This window comes from Colossoma macropomum, unplaced genomic scaffold, assembly GCF_904425465.1.
Source record: "Colossoma macropomum unplaced genomic scaffold, Colossoma_macropomum, whole genome shotgun sequence".
Classification (NCBI taxonomy): domain Eukaryota; kingdom Metazoa; phylum Chordata; class Actinopteri; order Characiformes; family Serrasalmidae; genus Colossoma; species Colossoma macropomum.
Window position 1 is genome coordinate 14998370 of NW_023494784.1, and position 16743 is coordinate 15015112.

The 16743-nt window shown below is 37.9% G+C and overlaps 2 protein-coding genes across 2 annotated transcripts in view; one reads left to right on the forward strand and one right to left on the reverse strand.

Moving 5' to 3' along the window:
• Positions 1-525: 525 nt before the first annotated feature.
• casq2 (calsequestrin 2) lies at positions 526-9220 on the forward strand. Its single transcript, XM_036573385.1, has 11 exons — positions 526-1069; positions 3306-3390; positions 3653-3753; positions 3872-3983; positions 5464-5537; positions 6071-6201; positions 6338-6383; positions 7799-7853; positions 7934-8034; positions 8149-8223; positions 8920-9220. The coding sequence occupies exons 1-11, from the start codon at positions 833-835 to the stop codon at positions 9160-9162; spliced, it is 1260 nt and encodes a 419-aa protein (XP_036429278.1). The 5' UTR covers positions 526-832; the 3' UTR covers positions 9163-9220.
• Positions 9221-12807: 3587 nt separating this feature from the next.
• Positions 12808-16743, reverse strand: part of vangl1 (VANGL planar cell polarity protein 1) — a 68785-nt gene continuing 64849 nt past the window's right edge. The window contains exons 7-9 of the mRNA XM_036573179.1: positions 15343-15478; positions 14555-14789; positions 12808-13514 (exon numbers count right to left, since the gene is read on the reverse strand). Coding sequence (XP_036429072.1) covers positions 13254-13514; positions 14555-14789; positions 15343-15478 — 632 coding nt within the window. The 3' untranslated portion in view covers positions 12808-13253. The remainder of the gene's footprint in view (positions 13515-14554; positions 14790-15342; positions 15479-16743) is intronic.

The following is a 16743-nucleotide window of genomic DNA, read 5'->3' on the forward strand; positions in this document are numbered from 1 at the left end:
ATAAAATGATGGATGCAATTAGACTGTGTGCCCTCCAGGGACAGTTTTAAGTTGTACACAGGTTTTGAACAGCTGCATATTTAGCATTTAAAGCTCATTAAAAAGGGCACGTTAAATTTATTTTTTACTTTAGTGTCACTAACAAAAATGAAATGGCTTTACTTTTTCAGTTTTAAAACCAAACCTGGTATGTGTAGTGTTTTGGAAAGGCTGTTGTTGGTCCATACAAGGTCAGTTACTTCTGTTCTTGTCTCGTTTTTTACACACCCAAGATGTTTTGAACAACTTCCTCCTAGAACTGTGTGCACTTTCCAGTAATACTATATGGAACATTCAAACCCGGGACACTGTGAATGTTGCTATATCAAACTACCTCTTGTTCCCTAATGATAAAATATCATTTGTACAGGCATTTGTTCAGTCCTCTACAGTGTTCCTGCACCCTTGCTGTTCAACCAGAGTATTTTTAGCCCTGAAACAACTGGGATCCTAAAAAAGGCCCACAGAGACAGACAGAAGGCCACTGCTATGTAAGGTATCCCCCCTCTCTCCCTCATCCTAACCCTCCACTAGTCCTGGGCTTTGTCTCCAACAAGTAGCAAGAGAAAAGGGACAAGAGACACAAACTGGGGCTGAAAGGAGAGAGAGATCTTTCCATTGGAAAAGTGCATGGAGACAGCCCGATCCAACCATTTGTCCTGCTGAATTATACTCTTTTGATCTCTTTGCTTACGTTTTGGAGGATTTTGGCCAGGGCTCCAAAAAGGGTGGCTGGAGACAGGTTTGAGTGTGTGTAAGCTTTGGTAGTGTGTTTGTGTCAGTGGTGGGAGCCATGAGGACCTCCTGGTTCTTTGCACTGGTTTGTGTAAGTTTGGCGGCCCTGGCCTGCGCAGAGAAAGGCCTGGAGTTCCCCCGCTATGATGGCAAGGACCGCGTGCTGGACATTGATGGCAAGAACTACCGCAAAGCGCTGAAGAGCCACCGCATGCTGTGCCTGCTCTACCACGCACCTGCACCGACCAGCAAAGAGCTGGAGAAACAGTTCCAAATGACTGAGCTGGTGCTGGAGGTGAGAGAGAGAGAGAGCGAGAGAGAGAGAGAGAGAGAGAGAATCAGCACTATATTATCATCATCAGTAATTACCATCAGAAATAATTAGGCATATAATTTGTTCTGTCACATTTTTTAGAATCATTTTACCTTTCAATCACTTTTGCAAAATGAAGAACCATTTTACAAAAAAAAGCTCTACCATGCACCTTCTTTAGAGTGCCATGTTGGTGTAGAACCTTTACATTATGTGAACTTTAAAAAGTTCTTTACACTTTGACAACACTCTAAAACGCTTTTGTTGCAAATGAGATGTGTGAAGAACATTTTAAAGTTTAAAGAACCTTCACATAATGTAAAGTTTTTATACCAATTTAAGGGTTCTTTTGTTAACCTTTACATTAGGTGAAGATTCATTAAAGTTTTTAAAGGTCCTTTACACTAAAAACATGGCGCTTGTACATCATTGCTTAAAGAACCCTACTTTGAAGTTAGGGAATTTTTTCCCTTCTGTCAAGTTAGTCTTAGAGATATGAGGTTTTGTTATGACAGCTACAATATGGTTAAAGCTCAGAGGACTCTACAGAGTCTCTAATGTAATTTCATGTTATTAATAATTCAGGGATGTCCAGTCCAGCCGATGTGGCTGCTGGTTTTCATTCCAACAGCAAGTTTTTGAAAGCTAAGACCAACTGATTAAACACGTAGAAATCAGTTGATCTTCTGATTGGTTGGAATGAAAACCTGCAGTGGCTCTTTACGGAAAACATTGGACACTGATGTTCTAAGTGCTTGACAAAATAATTTCAGTGAAACAAGATTTAGCAGCGTCTTTGGATTTGTAATCAGAAGTGTAGGTGTAAGCTGAATATATGAATGTGTTTCTGTGTGTGTGTGAAGGTCATTATTAATGGTCTAGTGCTGTAGGCTTGTGTTCAATTTCCAGTAATAAAGCATCTCATCCACTGTGGAAATAGTATGCACTCAGTCCAGTCGTTACAGCTCTAAGCCTTCATTCGTTACATTCATTAACACAAGAACTCACTCTATACAATCCCAAGGCAATCTAGACACTATATGCTTTGCTCTTTTACTGCATTAGATATTATAAAAGCCTCCATTCTCCAGGCTGAATACACTTAAATCTTATTGATGAGATTTTTAGGGTTTAAATAGTTTTCAGTTTCAGTTTACATAGATTCCCATTTTAGCACTCAACAACTTTTTCATGCAACACCAAAACTGCATCTACAGTGTTAGCATGCTGTACCTACACCTATATATTCATGTAATCAATTCACTGGATGCTACATTATTTTCAAACTTATTTCACATGGCCTGAATGTTACCCATGAGGTAACTGCCTGGGGACAACTGTGTTTTTAACTGTGTGTGGGAGCTAAGTAGAGTTAGATACAGTTCTGCTGAGCCTGCAAGATAACTCTAGTTGTCAATTACATCCATCAGTCAGTCTATGACCTTTCAAAGTCATTTGTCTTCGACCTACAGAATGGTGTACATACATGGTTCTCTTCTATTCTTAATTGGTATTTCAGTCAGACACTGTAATGGACACTTGATTTTATTCTTAGGACCCTCTGAATAGCCATCTAAAGATGTTTCTGACGGTAGAGACTGTACCTATGACTTCTTATTCTATTACTCTATTCCCTAATTGAGCTGTTTTTGGTACTTACTGTGCCTTCAAGATAGAAATGTAAATGACCTCTGTTCTGACTGGCTGCCCTCTATTGCGTCATACTCTGGACTGCAACACTCCTTATAATTTCAACAAGAATGGGCGGGGCTAAACTGCTGTAGTCTAAATAGATGGATTTATATAAACGTGTTGGTTTTTTTGATGGTACAAAAAGAGTTCCTAATTAAAAAAGAATCAGCTTAATTTCCATATATAGACTGTGGGAGTGAATGGTTTGTTTAGAAATGTTTACAAATACATTAAACTCTTATTTACTAAAAATACTTCTCCGTGATATATTTTGTCATATTTTAGTTTTCAAGCACATAGAATATAGAAAGTGTGTGTTTACTGCATAGGAGTTTGTAAGTACTTGCAAACAAATAATTGCAAAATTGCTTATAGGGTACATGAGCTTCTCCTGTGTCATGTTTTTTTTACTGGCCTTCGTAAGTTCTACTCATCATCTAATATGAATCATTCTAAACCGCTTATCCTTCTGGGTGGGGTTAAACAAAATTTCTAAATAATATTTTCCTGATATATTCATTTGTAGTTGGCTGCTCAAGTTCTGGAAGAGAAGGACATTGGCTTTGGGATGGTAGACTCTGAGAAGGATGCCAAAGTTGCAAAGAAACTTGGTAAGAACTTTTAAGAGAGAGCATCATGCACTGTAATTCATGGATGAAAATGTTTGTAAGGCATTACAGTGGTTAAGAAGTCTCATTTAAAGCAATCCTCTTCAATACTCTTCTTCACTGTTTGGTTGATGACCACACACAGTAATTTCAGTATGTTTTTTCTGAGCTTAATAAAATACCAGAAAGTTGCTTCTGCTGCATATAAACTCTGCCATGTTGTGTATGAAGTGGCAGTGCCAGCTAATAGTAACATGTATTTCAGGTCTACATGAGGAGGGCAGCGTGTATGTTTTTAAGGATGAGCGTGTAATTGAGTTTGATGGGCTACTTTCTGCAGACACGCTTGTGGAGTTCCTGCTGGATGTAAGGATTTACTTTCTTAGTTATTGTTTTTTTTCCCATATACTGTCCCATTTTATTAGTATGCCAATGTGCTATCTGGAGTGAAAATAATCTATAGTATAATCTGTTTTCTTTGTAGCTGTTGGAGGATCCAGTTGAGGTACTTGATAATGCTCTGGAGCTACAAGCCTTTGACCGCATGGAAGAGGACATCAGACTCGTTGGCTACTTCAAAAGTCAAGAATCAGAATGTGAGTGTGTGCAAGCGGGTTTGTGTAGAAGCCATTATAACAAGTGAACTGGGCTATAAGCGTATAATGTGATAAAGAGGTTTCATGCAGACTATAACTGGTGGTGAAAGTATGCAGAAATCATTCCATATTGCTTAAAGGCAAGACTATTTTCCCAAATTTTAGAAAGTAGGAGATATAAATGGTGCTGTTTCCATTTGACATGTTTGGACAAATGAGCAAAGGAGCAGGGTTCAGAGGTCAACTGTTTAAATCTACTCCCTGTTTAACTGTCAGCCCTTACATTGTAGGGCCCATCATGGTTAACAGAACTACCCTGCACCTATTTTTAAAATAAGATTTTGATGTAGTATGTAAACATTATTTGTGTTTTAAGCTGCACCATTCACTTTCCATCCATAAAGTGAAAATTAGGCTGCCTGTTTAGAACTCATTGTTTTCATAATGTCACAAAAAACAACTTATTTACATAAATTCGCTTGTTCAGACTATAGGAGTTTAGCGCTGCCCACTCAAACTGTTATAAGGAGTGTTTCAGCCTGGATTGCTTTTTGAATGAGGCACATTACAGGTCATTCAGAATAGAAAAAAATGTATGATATCACTGTTGTTGGAAAAAAACCTTGTATCTCCAAAATGAGAACTTTACAGGAAAAGGGAAAAAACATACTTTACTTTTAATGTAAGCCAATGGAACCAGGTTTTTTTCCAGGTCATTTTGGGCCGTTTCTTTTTGTCCATTCATCATGAAATTTACACACAATATAAAGGGCAACAGGCACTTTCAAAACTTGTCAGAAACTGAAAAAAATATGGAGATATAAGGTTTTCTTCTGACAGCAGCGATATGTCACATCTGAGCTCCTTCTCATTCTTACACATGCAGTGTCAGGCTTCCTCACAAATCCCAAAGAAGGTAAAGACTAAGTTAAAAGGGCATTCTGGCCTAAAACTCTTTTAATATGTTTCATGTTTTATTTGTTGTGTCATGCAGTATTCTGTAGCACAGCATTACATCCCTCAGTCTTATCTGTTTGACAGAATTCACAGTTTTATGTTATCTTTCATCAGTGGTCTCTCACAACCATACCCAGCATTCATCATGCAAATATGCAAAACATGCAAAGACATCATACAACCTTTGAGAAATCCTCAGTTTAAACAGCTGAAGATTTGCAGCTTTCTGCCTAGCTTCATTCACCAGTTAATGAAAAAACATGGTTGAAGACTGTAGGCAATATATTGCTGCTGTCTCCAAAATGGTAACTTTAGAGGAGGAGGTTCTTAATTTCTAATAGATGTTAACGGAAGTTAAGTTTGGACCATTTCTATGGAAATGGAAATGGAAAAATAAGGATTTTATGCGACAACAATGATATAGTGAATTTCTATTTAAATTCTTTTCTTAGAACTTGAGTGGATCTTAAATGTATTGAATCCTGAACTGTATCTCTTCTCTTCTCAACTCTTCTCTTCTCAGATTTTCTGGCTTTCCAGGAAGCAGCTGAGCAGTTTCAGCCTTTCATCAAATTTTTTGCCACCTTTGATAAATCTGTAAGTGCTGTATCATACAGTGAGGGTGTAGAGCAAATGCTGTTTCCAACCTGGATAAACCCTTAAGCTTCTTTGTCTACATCTTATTGATTTTTGGTTATCATTAAGTTACAGGACTGAGGCTTAGAAGTCTAAACTTGATGTTTGTGAGAGTTAAGGGTATAAAAGCCATTCCAGATTAGTGGACCAATTGTGTAATATAATGACTTTCCAATTATTGAACACTGACTCCCCTTATAAATGCCTAAATAGTGGTTGATTTTTTCTCCATTGTAAGGTCATGGTACCATTTTGGTAAAGGCCACCTCACACCTTCTCTAATGTATATGAATGTTGACATTTCAAATAGAGTTATATGAAAAACTGTTGGTTTTGAGAAGTTCAGATGTAGTGATAGCAATATTTGTATAGGATGACATATAAATGAAAGCATTTCTGACTGTGGAAAAGAAATAACAACATGTGTCCAACATATAAAGAGGTGCTGTATCAGGTCTTCTATGTTCTTAATATCTTGCTGTGTGATGTTTCAGGTTGCTAAGGAGCTAACACTGAAGATGAATGAGGTAGACTTCTACGAGCCCTTCATGGAGGAACCAGTCACTATTCCAGACAAGCCCCATACTGAGGAGGAGCTTGTGGCTTTTATCACTGAACATAGGAGGTGACTTTTATAAGTGGATGGGTGGATATACAAAGAATTGATGGTCTAAATTCCTGGTAAATAAAGAAGTATGATCATGCCAAAAAGTCCAGATACAGATACTGATCTTCTCTTGTATTGTGTTTTATCACTATAGACCAACACTGAGAAAACTGAGGGCTGAGGACATGTTTGAAACTTGGGTAAGAATGATTGAAATGTTCCACCAATTATTTTTGTACTTTCCTAGCAATATATATTTCAGATACAATTTCATAAATAAATTAAAACTCACCCAGTGAGTTTCTTTCTAACACTCAGTGTTGTTCTTTCTAACAATTGACATGAGGAGACATGTATCTTTGATAAAAGAAGAGTAATTTATTACAGCATTGGCAGCAGATGATGACGAGATGAAGTTTAACCAAACAAGAACTTGAGCATGAGTGTTTTGGTAGCTGACTTGAGGAACTTAGCATGAGTTACACTCATGGATGCAGTGAAATCAGAGCAATATTGGAGAGATGAGAAAGAGCCCTGCTGCATTCTTTGGCATCCCTCTTGAGCTGGTTAAGATACATCCCTTTCTCAATTTATTCACTTTCAAGCATGATAAGTCTCAAATAATTGGCTGACAGAGGCTGACACATCTGTATATTAATGGAAATAAATGCAAGCAATGATTAAAAAACAACTCCCAGGACTCACACATGAATGAGCAATTTGACTGGGGCCCACAACTGTAACCCAACTGGGTCCACACCTGCAGCATAACTGGGGCCCACGTGCAGTCTGTCAAAAAGCTCACAAAAAGCCCATGCGCAGGTAAAACCTAGACATGGCTTTATGTTTTAAAAAAAAGAATATTGTCATTGGCAAATACTGTAAATTTAATATATTTTTTTTCTTACAGACTAGGAGTGTAAATTCACAAAAAACATATTTTTTGTTAACTTTTGGGTTGGTCTGGCACTTTTTGCCTTTTTAAAAAGGATTTTAAATAATTTAATTTTTTTTAAAAAATTAACAAGTTTTCCTAATTTGTAGTTTATGATTCCTGACTTATGTTTTTTTTGGCATATGCTAAAGGCTCTTTGTCATGCAGGGCCCAGGGTGTTCACCCTGATGGCAGATCTGGCCAGGAATACAAGTGAAGCAAATAGTTAAAAACATTTTTAACCCATTGATGTAAAGGCATCTGTGTTCACAAGATCCTAGATTGGAGCTGGTATGGTAATGGTATACTGTACAATGCCATGGAATGAGTCCTTCTTATAGTTATTTGTGCACTGTAAAAAATCTGTAAAAAACTTTTTAAAAATCTGTCAGCAAAAGTATGTTTTCTCAATAATAGTAAAAATCTGTAAAATTAGTCATTTCTTTAGAAATGCCTTTTACTGCCTTTTAACAGATTCACTAGTTCAATTCTGACATACAGTATTTTACTATAGTGTTAAAATACAGTATGTATATCGTTTATTTACATGCATTCAACCTTTTTTTCAAAATTGGGTATTGACATTACATTTCACATTAACGTTTACAGTGTAAACACTCATACTCATGTTTTATAACTGACTGATGCTCAGTAAAATGACTGTTACCTTGTGTTCTCCAGGAGGATGACCTGAATGGGATTCACATTGTTGCTTTTGCTGAAGAGGAGGATCCAGGTACATTAAAGCTTTCATTTTTAGTAATTTCACTTCAGGTTTGAGTTTTTTAATGCCTAAATTTTCTCTGTTGCTTTCAGATGGCTTTGAGTTTTTAGAGATTCTCAAAGACGTTGCCAGGGACAACACTGAGAACCCTGAGCTGAGTATTGTCTGGATTGATCCTGATGACTTCCCTCTGGTGAGTACCTGAATAGGAACATGGCTGCTTACTCATTAAGCAGTTCTATGATATTTGTAACTGAAGTGTATTTTTTTTTTTCTATTTTGTTTCATTTCCCTTTTCCTCCCTCAGCTAATTCCTTACTGGGAGAAGACCTTTAAGGTTGACCTCTTCAGGCCTCAGATCGGAATAGTCAACGTCACAGATGTAAGTGCCTATCTAACGCTATAGACATCTAATATATCAACTAACACAGTAGTCCACACTATAACTTTACAACAGGCACAACCTCAATCTTCTGGCTAAAGGCTATTTAGCATTGAGTGATAGTCGTTAATGGTCTGTAATATGTTGGTTTGTATTTTAATCTGCCAAAGTATTTAGCAGGTGTTTAGGATCATGGACCACAGCACTTGTATGAGCCAATATTGCTAATGTTTATAAGATCAGTATTTGATTTTCACAGAATTAGAAATGGTATAGTGGCTTTATATGTAAATGATATTGAGAAATGTTAAATATTTAACAAACAAATTTGAGGTGCAAACTCAAATTTGTAACCATAGCTGTTCATATGCACATTAACCAAACAGTTCATTACTGGCAAAAAAAAACACGGTTTGCTGTAGAAAAACAGAAAGATACTGGTAAGTTTTCTTTCATTTGTACATGAAATACATTCTTCTACTGGAAGAAACTGGATTAACAGTTAGAAACATGTTTAACTTTTTGCTTTTAGCCGGTTAGTTCCATACACCCCCTCATTCACTGAGGACTCGCTCTCTAGTGTATTTACAGTCATGTTTTTCGTATAACTGGATGAATGGAAAGTGACCAGTGTCCATAAATTGATTGTGGTAGGATGTGAACTTTGACTTTAACCTCTCACTGATCTTTTGGCAGGCGGACAGCGTGTGGCTGGAGATGGATGATGATGAGGATTTGCCCTCTGCTGAGGAGCTGGAGGACTGGATAGAGGATGTGCTCTCGGGAAAGGTCAACACTGAGGATGATGATGATGATGACGATGATGATGATGATGATGATGATGACGACGACGATGATAATGGCAATGATGACAATGACGACAACGACGACGATGATGATGATGATGACGACGACGATGACGACGACGACGATGAGTAATTCAGAGTATTTGGCAACTAAACCTTCAAAGGAGTTTACTGGCTCTCAAAGGCTCAGCAACATCTAGGATCCCGAAAGAGCTCTTTCAAGCTAAAATCACTTTGGACGTTTTTTTGTACATCATCTCTGACAAATGATGAACTTTCACACTATTAAATGCTACAGAACTGATAAAACCACAGACAGCCCTATTTTGTTTTACACAGACAGCCCTATTTTGTTTTACACTCTACTCAATCAACCTGTATGAACATTGTGGAAAGTATTTCAAATTAAACAGTATATTTCAGAATTCTTTTCAGAATTTCTTTTTTCATGAGACATGCCACATTATATAGTGGAATGCAAATGCATCCTGTCAAATTACGTTTTTGTTGATTTGAGTGAAAATAACAAAACATTTCATTTGACCAGGGTGCTTAAACTTTTGCAAACAACTGTATTACATCAAATGTTTTTGTATGCCAGTCGGCAATTCAAAAATCTTTTGGAACTGAAAGAGGAGTTCATGTGGTATTTGATATATCTGCTACGTTTTCCATACCAAGATGTTTTTATGGCCATTGTTGAGTTCATAATGATTAGGCAATCTTAAGCATTGTAGACTACATGATCACTGCTTTCAGGAGTAATGCTATAATACCTTTGGCAAAAAGACTACAGAACATATTTTGTCTTCACAGAACTCCTGAAATTCTTAATGAGTCAGATTCTGTACTGTTTGGTTAATGTGGCCAGTCATTTGCAAAACAGTTACAATGTCTCAGTATGTCCAGCACCCTGACCTTTCTGTCCATGCATCAAGTTGACATAACACATCTGTTTTGTGACTGTTTTTTTATGACACTGGGTTGCCACAACACTTTTTCTAGTGAAATAACAATAGGCCTTATTGACCAACCATTCCCAAGAAGAAAATTCTTCTAAAAACCAACTCATGCAGTTTTCATGAAGATTCTGGCATTTACCAATGTTGTCTTATTTGTGATTTGTTCTTAGGTAAGAACAGAATCTACACACACTCAAAAGCATAAAGGTGAGAACAGTTCTACAGTTTAAGAACACATCATGAATCTGGCACAGACCTTTTCTTAGGACCTTTTTCAAGAACAAATTTCAGAAAAAAACTTTTTATGAATGTTTGTGGACACAATCACACCTAGAAGAGCTTGTTGGACATTCCAAATCCATTCCAAATCTATGGGTATTTATAGTTACCCCCTCTTCACAGCTATAACACCCTTCATTCTGGGAAGGCTTTCCACAAAATTTTTGAAGTGTATCTGAGAATTTGTGCTCATTCAGTTGAAAGAGCAGGCCTGGCTCTAAATCAACATTTCAATTCAACCCAAAGGTATTCAGTGTGGTTGAGGTCAGGGCTCTGTGCAGGCCATTGGAGTTCCTCCACACCAAATTCGTCAAACAATGTCATCATGGACTTCGTTTTGTGCACAGGGACACAGTCATGCTGGAACAGAAAAGGACCAAGGGCCCCAAACTGTTGCCACAAAGGAACGTATAATTGTCTAAAGTGCGTTTGTATGCTGTAGCATTATCATTACCCTTGATAGAATCCAAACCCGGGAGACTCGATCTGTTGTCTGGACAGGTGAAGTTTATTTGTTGCACGCGCAGGTTCCAGACACCCAGCCAGCCCCCCTATACAATGGGCTGTCACACTTTTATAGCTGGACTGATGCCAAGATTAGACCCAGCGTATACAGGACAAGTAACAGGTGTGACAACATGACCATATAAGGAGAAAGACAACAATAGGCAACCTAAAATACAACTTCAAAACACACACACACACAACACAGCACATTATCTTCCTTCACCCTTCACTAGAATTAAGAGGCTGGGCCCAAACCCTGAAAAAAGCCCCAGACCATTATCCCTCCTCCACCAAACTTGATCTCAGACACTTTGCATTCAGTAGGTAGCATTTTCTTGGCATCCCCAGATTTGCTAGACAGTAAAGTGCTATTCTTCACTACAGAGTCCAGTGGCAGCATGTTATACAGCACTCCAGCCGACGCTAGGCATTGCGCCTGGTAATCTTAGGCTTATGTGCACCTGCTCAGCTACAGAAAACCAAACTCACAAACTCCAGACTAGAGTCCAGAAACTGATAAATGTCTTTGGTAACTGTTCCCTCACTCAGTAAATACACACTTGAGAGAAGACAATAATGTCTAAAACCACAAGTTCAATGAATTTTTGATATACAATTTATTAGAACTGAATTCTTTTCAGAACTTTTCAGTGAATGCATATACAGACAGGAGATGTCATTGTAGGGGACTTCATATTAATGACTTCAAAGAAAAATACAAGAAATAGGCCTACATTAACATAGAAAAAACGAATTAATACTATCATATAAATATATACACACAAAATATAAAAAAGAGGTATACAAAATGTTTGTACATGAACTCATAAATTAAATATATACATAAACGTATTTACACATCCAAATATTAATGTAAAAAAAATACAAAACATAACATCACTGTTTAGTGGCTTGACAAACCCCTAATTTACAAAAAAAAAGCATATTGTTATAAAAATTGCAAGGAGTTGATGGCCTGCATGTTCACAGGAAAAGCGATTCAATTTTACCACAAATGTAAAGAGACTAAAGGGCAGCAGCAGAGGACATGGTAAAAGCAAAACAAGCAGTACAAAATAAAATCAAAATGCCACAGCTGACACAGTCTTCGTGAGCAAAAAGTATGGTAAATATGATTAGTTTCATGAATATGATTACTTTCATGAACACTTTTGGTGAACGTTTTCAGCCCTGTAAATGGCAAAAACTGCTGAAGGACACGGTTTATCAGGAAGTTTAGGCTTGTATTTTCGTACTTTGTTGTTTTCCTACAGTGATTATATCACAGAAATGAGGATGTGGTGCACGATGACAACGTGGGACAACATACAGTGTGCAGAAATCTATTCAAATCTAGAAAGCTATTCAAAGAAACTCTACAAAAAGAAATTTATCCCATAGAATGCACAACTTTGGAAAACATCTCTACAACAATGAGCCAAAACATTATGACATGTCTAATAGGCTGTTGGTCCTGCACATGCTGCCGAAACAGCTCTGACCTGCCAAGGCATGGACTCTACAATACCTCTGAAGGTACCCTGTAGTATCTGGCACCATCTAGCACGTCCCACAAGTGATGGTCAGACACCTTGAGCTTTTTGTCATGTTCCTCAAACCATTCCTGAACAATGTGTGCAGTGTGGGACGGCACATTGTCCTGCTGAAAGAGGCCACTGCCCTTGTGTAATACCATCAGGAAATGTTTATGAGAAATAATAAACACTGTTGTATAAATTCTGCTGTAAATCTGTATAGTTTGTTCTTTTAGGGAGATGACAAATTTACCACAAGGAACTATTTCTGGGTGGAGTTTCCAAAGGCTGTGCTTAATTACACCAGAAAATGTTAGGGAAAAAGACAGAGTTGCTCGGGTGTTCAATCTTTTCACAGAAATGAGCAAACGCCCAATTGTAAGTGAATTTCAAATCAACATGTTTTCCAAACTTTTATAAGAACAAGACAACCCATTAAAATGACTGTCTGTGGAAAATGATGGTACGATACAGATGCGCCAGACAGATTAGGTTAAAAAATTCAGTAATATTCCTTTAATATCAGTCTCAAATGTATTTTTCTTTGATCGGCAGGCATTTTAAGTGGCATGTAACACAACACTTCCTATTTATAATAAGTTCATCTTAACACTAGTTTGACCCCTCACTCTTAATATACAGTAAGCTTGTTGTTTTTTTCTTAAACACTGCGCAACTCTCACAAACACTCACACACTGACACCGCACATATACACCCTCCCACTTGCAAATACTAGGCATATCTTTCTTATACATTAACTGTTTTTCACAATCCAGTTTCACAAAAAAAGACACTGTTGCGTATCAAAATATGTCTGATATGTAAAATGTAATTTGTAAAAAGTGAAAAAGTGAAAAAAAGTAGGGGAAACTTATTAAAAACAGAAAAATCCCCGTTCCAAAGTTTATTGTGTAGAAATGTAAACGGATGGAGCAGAGAGTCAGACGGACGTCTCCGACTGCAGCAGCAGGACGAATTTGTGTGATTTGGGGTGGACATACTCCTCGCTAATTTTGAGGTGAGGGATGGCCTTGCTGCTGACCACCAGGCTGAAGTCAGGGTTTTTCAGTTGGAACTCAGTGCCATCCCTCAGGGGGCTGGTGACCGCAGCCTCGCTGACCAGCATCCACTGCAGGGCCTGCCAGCACTCCTTCCCATACTGCAGGGTTGGCCCTGGGGTCAGATAACTCTCCAGAAACGCCTGAGACAAAAAAAAAATACAACTCTGTTTACTGACAGGAGACAATACAATTTAAAGTGCATTCTCAGGTTTAAATTAATGGCATTTTAAGGTCACAGGGTCACATGTTGGGATAGATCAGATATGTTTTTTCATGTAATGTACTGATATACTACACTGTGTATAACTATAACTAGAGATAGGCCTTCAGTTCAGGACATAGAACTATGTTAGCACCAAGCTAAATACATTTCGCCTCATCATTTTTTTGGCCTTTCTAGATTAAACACTGACATCTGAAGCAGTGATGTTTTATTAGAGGCTTGCAGCCAACATTAACACATTAACATTAACAACATAAGAACTCAAATCAGGTTAGGCTACCTCTCAAATCTGCCCAATATTAGTCCCACTTAATGTAAATCAAAATGATAGGACAATTTGATAGGTTAATTTCAGTGTCAGTTCCTAATTATGCTAGTAGTTCATCTAACATTTAAGGCCTTCTGTTGAGCTCATGAAGGCTTAATCAATGAGAGAGTTAGCTTGGCTGTATCTACCTAGATAAACCTGAAAATTCTTCTAATCAAATCTTGATTAAATCCTGTTAATTTCCTGTTGCGTGTTTCAAGAAGAAACAAAACTTTCCAAACAAAACTTAATGCAATAAGAGTAGAACTACATTGTAGAGTTTAAATACAACAAACATGATGGTTAAATGAAACCATTATTGAAAATGAACAAAAAAGTAGAGACATGTATTTTTTTATTTCACAGAAGTCATTAGGCCTTCTCTGAAGATCAAGAAGGCCCCAGGGGTTCCCCTCTGATACTATTAAAATCAAGAAATACCTCTCAACTTTGTCAAGCCTCTACTGGCACAAAGTCCAACAAAGCAAAAACCCCTTAAACTACATGCTTATTGTTTAGTTATTCATTTCACTATGAAACTAATATGTAAGTTATGCAGCCATGAGAGGTAGCAATTGAAGTGTTAGCTGATATACAGGCCTTTGAGTTTAAAGGAGCAAGGAGTGTTTGTGTGTGTATGTCATGTGGACCTTGGGGGTCATGTTGTTGGTGATGCAGAAGGCCAGGTGGCTCTGGATGCTGTCCATGCTGTGGCAGTGTTGCTGGCGGGTGGTGCGCAGGTACTTCTGCAGCGCGCGGGCCATCGAGGGGAAAATGGCCTGTGCTGCCTCACGAGGGTCCATCACATCACCCGGAGGCTTCTTCTTCTCCTCCTCTTGCAGCCGTCGCACATGTGTGAACGCCTCCTCTACAGCCACCACCAGCCTGGGAGCAGGAGTGACAGGCTTAAAGTGATAACTCAAAATTACATTGTTTTCCAACTGTAGTCAATAGGCCAAGATGTGTTTGCTGTCTGAAGATTGTTTCTTTAGTTTTGCACTGGAGCTATAAGGCTAACAAGTAGCTAACAAGTAGTAGTAGTAGTAGCTTTTAGCTCACCAATTAGCACTAGGTAAGAGTAAAAGTATGGCACAAAGTTAAAATCAGTAGTAATTACCATCTTGAAGCCTGAAATAGTACTTGTCCAGTTTGCCTGATGCTAATTGGTGGGATATAAGTTTCCATCACTTGTTAGCTACTTTTGCCATGTAGCTTCAGTGTATAACTAAAGAAGCAAACTTCAGACCCCAAACATGTCTTGGCTGATCAACTACATTTAGTCTAGTGAAAAATTGGGTAAATTAAGTTTTGACTAAACCATCGCTTCTCCATTTAGTTTCATAAATGATTTATTTATTAATCATTAATCTAAGGTACAACATGTGTGATTTTAACAGTGTAGACTGTTACTCTACTTCTCTCCATTTTGTTGTCATACCGTGCTCTGCGTTTGCGGACTCTCCTCTCATGGTCAGCCTCCTCATAGTAAAGCTCGCTGTGGCTGGTGTCTTTGTGTCGAGCAGCTGCTGCCATTTTAGCTCGAGACTGACTTGCTGCACCATCACTGCCAGGACCTGACAGCAAGAAAATGGGACAGATCAGTGTGGACCAACTACAGAAATCCTAACTGAGGCAGTGCATAAAAATACGTTTCCTCATGAACGGATACAGGTGTGGGGCCACAGGAGAGCTGGCCCTAGTAAAAACCTGATTAAGTGCCTCTCTTCTGTCACTGACTGATAGATGAACTTCTCACCAAATTCAAAATTTGAATGCTGAACATGCCGAACGGTAGATTGTAAGAGTTTTTAATGTTGAACCCACCTGTCAACAAAGAGAATTCTGAAGAAGAATCACCTTTCCCAGTAGCAGATCATGCTCATTTATATACACATATAATAGTTTTAGATATGTGACATGAAAAGTTTATAGAGCTGTGAAATTGGTTTCGTTTTCACATGTATTATTTCTTTCTGCAGAAGCTTTTGAATGGCAGTGCAAAAATGTAAATATGCGTACATTATCATTGTCTGCGAGCTAGACAGGAAGATATCCCTTTTTTGTCTGGAATTGATGAGGAACATGCTGGTTTATGTGAACAGCCCCACTTCAACTCAGGAAGAGCTTGATAATTAGTTGAATTAGATGTGTTAGAGCAGAGAAAACACCAAAATCCATACAGCACGGGAACTCCAGAACCAGAACTGAGAGGAAATGCTATACAGAATTTGAGCTTATACAGAAACAACACTGTTTCTGAATATTACTTCATTGGGCAAGGAAATAAAGAAACAACAGTACTGTGCAGAAGTCAGAGACTGCTCTTTATTTATTTCATTTCCAGTCAAAATGGCCAATACTGATTTTTTAGCATCAGGAAAACAGGCAAAAACCTATTTTTAACAAAAAATTACGCCGATGCATCAGCAATTTAATGTGATATAATTTTTTAAATATTTTGTTTGTCTTCCATTCTTTTTGGGAGACTTGCTTTCAGTTGTTCAAAGAAATCTGCAGCGATATTTTTCCACACCTCCACAGTTTCAGTCTTATAAGTTGGTTGCATTTTCTGCTTCTCACAATCCAAGTTATCCTACATTCAATAATGTGTAGGTCTGTGCTCTGGGGAGGTCAGTTCATTGTTCTGAGGACATCAGCAGCCTCTTTGTTTGATTTTTCGTCTATATCCTTGAACAAGAATGGAACTTTATTTTCTCTCAAATAGCTCTAGATACTGTTTATCTTATGGTGACTGTTTTGGTGGTCTACCACGTCCTGCATGGTTATTAAGCGTACCATTTCACTGTAAGAACTTTTTAACCTTCACTTTTTCCTTTTT

Excerpts from the sequence above, each read along its gene's own strand:
- casq2 (XM_036573385.1), top strand. The coding sequence starts at position 833 with ATGAGGACCTCCTGGTTCTTTGCACTGGTTTGTGTAAGTTTGGCGGCC. Across the intron at positions 3,754-3,871 it reads TTGTGGAGTTCCTGCTGGAT|CTGTTGGAGGATCCAGTTGA; the intron begins GTAAGGATTTAC and ends TTTTCTTTGTAG. Across the intron at positions 8,224-8,919 it reads GAATAGTCAACGTCACAGAT|GCGGACAGCGTGTGGCTGGA; the intron begins GTAAGTGCCTAT and ends ATCTTTTGGCAG.